We start from the raw sequence: 6000 nt of genomic DNA on the forward strand, positions 1-6000 counted from the left end.
TTTGTTCTTGCGCCTGACCAAAAAACAAAGAATGTCGTTTACCACAAGGTGCTTGAATGAAAATCCGATTAATGAATTAATCAGAGTGTATCCCAACCTGCACAACATAGTTTTCAATGATTTTTTTTCTGACATGTGTTTGAAATACTTAATTATTATTATTTTTTTAATTTTTATTCTCATTCTGTGTGTATTCATCATCATTCATCAAAATAAAATACTTTTATATTTCTATCTATATTAATATTATTTTGTATCATTGTATTACGTTCATCAAAGCCTAAATTAGTTCAGCTAAAAGGTAACATGACATTCATTGACTGTTAGGCGGTACGAAGTTCGCCGGGTCAGCTAGTTTTTGTTATAAATCCTCTCACAGTTTCTGCACACATGAGGTGGGTGTGAGTGAGAGAACGGTGCTTGATTGGTATTCTTACTGTTGTGAGATGTGTTCTGAATATATTAAGTACAGAGGTAGGTTAGGTAGGCCTGGGTTGTGTAAAGATTGATGAGTCACAGCTTAGAAGAGAAAGTATGGGAGGGATAAGTCTTTCATTGGTTTATGGGTGTCAGGGGCTGTGTTATCGGGGGGGGGGGGGGGGTTCACAATGTGTATATAGGGTTTTGGAGGACCGGACATAAAGGGAATTAGTGTGATTGATTGAGGATTTTATTGAAGAGGGTACCACTATAGTTTCAGACATGTTTTCTTCTTATAGGGGGTTGGGTCAGCAGGGGTACAATCATTTAGTATTGAACCACAGTGTTGAGTTTTAGAATTATGAGAAGGAGGACTGTACAAACACTATAGAGGGGTTTTGGGCGGCAGTTATGTCAGTGATTGGGAGGGGGAAGAGGTTCTCTTCTAACCTTCAGTATCATCTAGAAGAGTACTGTTGGCGGAAGAGCGGCCCTGAGAGCTGTTGTATTTTTAGGGTCTTTTTAAGGGCAGTTAGTAGGATGTATAGGCCGAAGATTGTGGGTTAGTTAGGTGTTGGGTGGGGGGTAGTGGCTGCGGCTTGGGGGGGGGGGGAAGTGGTTAGTTGTAGGTGAAGTTTGTAGATGGATGTGGGGGGGGGGTTATTTTGTGTAGAGGATTTTTTTGTTACGGTTGTTGTTGACTTGTAGAGTCTGATTGTGATTTTTTTTGTTTTTGGTTTTTCTTGGTTTATGGGTCTTTTATTTTTTTGGGGTGGGGGGTGGGGGTGGGTTTGGTTAGGTTTGTGGGCAGGGTGCGAGTTTTTTTTGGTTGTGTTCTTTTTTTGTTGGTTTGTATGTTTTTGTTTCTTCCATGTGTGTATTGGTGTGTGGGGGGGGGGGGGGGCTGGGTGTAATTGTGATGTCTGACCTAGACGGCTGTGCCGGAGCTTTTTAGTGGTGAGTTGATGTTTTTTCTGTTTTTGTTTTGTTTGTTAACTGATTGATGGGGTGTTTGTGAGTTGTTTGGTTGTTTGTATTGGTGATTTGGTATTTTGCTTTGCTGTTGACTTATATGACTTTAGGGAAGTGTCCGATTGCAAGGTGTGGTTGTGGCTATGGCTGGTTTGGCGTCATTAGTTGTTGTTGACCTATATAGGACAAGGGAAGTGTTCGATTCCAGTTTTTTTTTTTTTGCGTAGTGGAATTTGGGAAGGTTGTGGGGTCTTGTTATTTTAATGTTTTTTGTTGTTTGATGTAGTGGCGTGTGTTTATATTTAGTTTGTCCCCAGCCAAAAACTGCCAATTTCCCCCGTTTGTCCCGTTAGTTTCATTATATTTTGGAGGAATATCTGTTCGGTGGTTTTTAGATGTATTTTTGTGTATGTTGTCATGTTTACGTGATGACGTCATTGGAGCGGTAGGGAGTTGTTGTGAATGGTCGTTTCTGCCATATTGGTGATTGTCATTGGTCAAAGCAGAGGGGTGGAATCGGACGCTTCCGTTATCCCAAATTATGCACTAATGATAACACACTGAATGAAACACTATCTGTAAAACTAATTGGTGTCTAACTAGATAGTAACCTAAAACACAGTCAGTACATTGATAAATTAATTGTAGAACACAGTTTGGCGTTTTTTGTATTAAGGAGTATCTCCCAAATTGTCAACTTTAAGATTAGGGTACACTCACCTTTATATTACATATTTTCAGAACCTGTTGCCTTTATATACAGATAAGGAACAGTCAAATAAGAATGAAACAGATGGAAAAAAGTAAGTGAACTGTTTATTATTTCAAAAGTAATCACCACAACTGTTAATACATTTATGTCTGGGTGAGACAAGATGGTCAATGCCTTCTTAGAAAAATGTTTGCAGTTGCCTATAGAACCATTTATCAGCCAGGCTTGCACATTGGGAGGCGTCATCCCAAGAAGTCATGGCTGGAAACAAATGCAGAAACAAATGGCGACCGTGTTCTGGGTCAGAAAGGGATACTGCTGGTGGATTGGCTCTCTCCCAATACAGTCCTCACCAGTGATTGGCTCTGCAGTTCACTGCACCAACTCCACCACAGAAAACTGTGCTGTGGGGTTCTGCTCTGAAACGGCAATGCATGGCCTCATCCCAGTCGCCAGACCGTTGCTATCATCTATGAACTAGAGTTTACTTCACTATCACAGCTTCCACATTCAAAGAATCTGACTCCTCGCGACTACTACCTATTCAAAGCAACTGAAGAGGTCCTGCAGGCTCAGAAGTTCACCATGAATGACAAACTTCATGCACCAACAGTGGTGCCAGGATACCTTCAAAGAATGGTTTGCTACAAAAATACTACAGCTGTCAGAATAATTCCAAGAATGCAGAAACATTGGCAGGAGATTCTTGTAATATAACCCATTATTCGTTTGTTCAGCAAATGATTCCTGTGAGCACAAAAATTGTAGTGCCAATCATTTCTGAATGCCCCATGTGTTAGGCGTAGGCCTTTATTCACAACCATATTGGTGGCATTACGTCCTAGCATTGGCCAACACGAATATTTTTTGAAATCATAATATTGTCTGAATTTTTAACTTTTCTTTTTGTTTCAGGAGTCAAATACAGTTGGTCTACTTAGTACATATGTATTACATTAACACCACATTGCCAATTCGGCAGTCAATGCCCCCTTTCCCAACTTGTTGGGATTTGACTAGAAAGATGAAGAGATAGCAACTCGCCTTACTCTTGTGAGTAGGGAATTAAAAATAAATCAAATTATTAATAATAAAAGTTAGCAGAATTTCGCTAAATGTCTCTTTTTAGTAGAGAAAAATAATCATCAGGCACAGACAATTACTTGACGGAACCTTGTTTCAGGAGAGAGGTACAAACCGTCATGGTAGTGGGCAGGAAGAAGACGCAAGAATCCGGAGCTAGAACGTCCACAACCAGGCCGACGGATGTTGTTGCACGTTCCATCGTGCGTCCGATAGACGTTGGTGATACTGGGGCACTTGAAGGAAGGCCGCCTACATACGTCATTGTCCTTAAGTGGCAGCCTCTTAATGTCATCTTCCTTGCTGCAAACAAATGTTGTACGCATTACTAAACCGTTGCAAGCACGGAAAGCGCGCCTATTAATGATATTTCAACCACATATAATGTGAGTCTATAGTGTACCACACAAATAAAAAAAAAAATGCAGAGTTTAATGACAGGCCAAATATCCAGCAGGCTACGCAGACTTTTGCCGCCCCTACCGACATCTACAACTCGACACCCTACTTACAATCATATTAAATACATTTTTTGTCAATGAAATTGTAACTTATGATTTTTACTCTGTCACCCAACATTATTTTTACAACCCGACAATTTAGTTAGTATTGCACAGAAAATAGTTTTAGGATATATTTCTGAGCTAATATAAGCTCAGTCATGTACTACTAAAAAAGCGGGGTGAGGTATGGCTAAATACTGCTTACACAATAATGTACATTCACTAAACATAATTAAATAATTTTTATTGTGAGTACTTGCAGTTTAAAAACAATATATTCGATAATCTGGTTGTTGTTGTTGTCTTCAGTCCTGAGACTGGTTTGATGCAGCTCTCCATGCTACTCCATCCTGTGCAAGCTTCTTCATCTCCCAGTACTTACTGCAACCTACATCCCTTTGAATCTGCTTAGTGTACTCATCTCTTGGTCTCCCTCTACGATTTTTACCCTCCACGCTGCCCCCCAATGCTAAATTTGTGATCCCTCGATGCCTCAGAACATGTCCTACCAACTGGTCCCTTCTTCTAGTCGAGTTGTACCACAAACTCCTCTTCTCCCCAATTCTATTCAATACCTCCTCATTAGTTATGTGATCTACCCATCTAATCTTCAGCATTCTTCTGTAGCACCACATTTCAAAAGCTTCTATTCTCTTCTTGTCCAAACTAGTTATCGTCCATGTTTCACTTCCATACATGGCTACACTCCATACAAACACTTTCAGAAACGACTTCCTGACACTTAAATCTATACTCGATGTTAACAAATTTCTCTTCTTCAGAAAGGCTTTCATTGCCTTTGCCAGTCTACATTTTATATCCTCTCTACTTCGACCATCATCAGTTATTTTGCTACCCAAATAGCAAAACTCCTTTACTACTTTAAGTGTCTCATTTCCTAATCTAATTCCCTCAGCATCACCCGACTTAATTAGACTACATTCCATTATCTTCGTTTTGCTTTTGTTGATGTTCATCTTATATCCTCCTTTCACGACACTGTCCATTCCATATTCAACTGCTCTTCCAAGTCCTTTGCTGTCTCTGACAGAATTACGATGTCATCGCCAAACTCAAAGCTTTTATTTCTTCTCCATGGATTTTAATACCTGCTCCGAATTTTTCTTTTGTTTCCTTTACTGCTTTGCTCAATATACAGATTGAAGAACATCGGGGCCGGCCAGAGTGGCCGAGCGGTTCTAGGCGCTACAGACTGGAACCGCGCGATCGCTACGGTCGCAGGTTCGAATCCTGCCTCGGGCATGGATGTGTGTGATGTCCTTAGGTTAGTTAGGTTTAAGTAGTTCTAAGTTCTAGGGGACTGATGACCACAGTAGTTAAGTCCCGTAGTGCTCAGAGCCATTTGAACCATTTTTGAATAACATCGAGGAGAAGCTACAACCCTGTCTCACTCCCTTCCCAACCACTGCTTGCCTTTCATGTCCCTCGACTCTTATAACTGCCATCTGCTTTCTGTACAAATTGTAAATAGCCTTTCGCTCCCTGTATTTTACCCCTGCCACCTTCAGAATTTGAAAGAGGGTATTCCAGTCAACATTGTCAAAAGCTTTCTCTAAGTCTAGAAATCCTAGAAACGTAAGTTTGCCTTTCCTTAATCTTTCTTCTAAGATAAGTTGTAAGGTCAGTATTGCCTCACGTGTTCCAATATTTCTACGGAATCCAAACTGATCTTCCCCAAGGTCGGCTTCTACTAGTTTTTCCATTCGTCTGTAAAGAATTCGCGTTAGTATTTTGAAGCCGGGACTTATTAAACTGATAGTTCGGTAATTTTCACATCTGTCAACACCTGCTGTCTTTGGGATTGGAATTATTATATTCTTCTTCAAGTCTGAGGGTATTTCGCCTGTCTCATACATCTTGCTCACCAGATGGCAGAGTTTTGTCAGTACTGGCTCCCCCAAGGCTGTCAGTAGTTCTAATGGAATGTTGCCTACTCCCGGGGCCTTGTTTCGACTCAGGTCTTTCAGTGCTCTGTCAAACTCTTCACGCAGTATTGTATCTCCCATTTCGTCTTCATCTACATTCTCTTCCATTTCCAGAATATTGTCCTCAAGTACGTCGCCCTTGTATAGACCCTCTATATACTCCTTCCACCTTTCTGCTTTCCCTTCTTTGCTTAGAATTGGGTTTCCATCTGAGCTCTTGATGTTCATGCAAGTGGTTTTCTTTTCTCCAAAGGTCTCTTTAATTTTCTTGTAGGTAGTATCTATCTTACCCCTAGTGAGATAAGCCTCTACATCCTTACATTTGTCCTTTAGCCATCCCTGCTTAGTCATTTTGCACTTCCTG

The 6000-nt window shown here is 40.6% G+C and overlaps 1 protein-coding gene across 1 annotated transcript in view; it reads right to left on the reverse strand.

The window, feature by feature from the left end:
* Positions 1–3513, reverse strand: part of LOC126107948 (peroxidase-like) — a 113166-nt gene extending 109653 nt beyond the window's left edge. The window contains exon 1 of the mRNA XM_049913343.1: positions 3303–3513. Within this exon, the coding sequence (XP_049769300.1) occupies positions 3303–3513 (211 nt within the window). The remainder of the gene's footprint in view (positions 1–3302) is intronic.
* Between the last annotated feature and the right edge of the window lie 2487 nt (positions 3514–6000).

Source organism: Schistocerca cancellata, chromosome 1 (assembly GCF_023864275.1).
Source record: "Schistocerca cancellata isolate TAMUIC-IGC-003103 chromosome 1, iqSchCanc2.1, whole genome shotgun sequence".
Classification (NCBI taxonomy): Eukaryota; Metazoa; Arthropoda; class Insecta; order Orthoptera; family Acrididae; genus Schistocerca; species Schistocerca cancellata.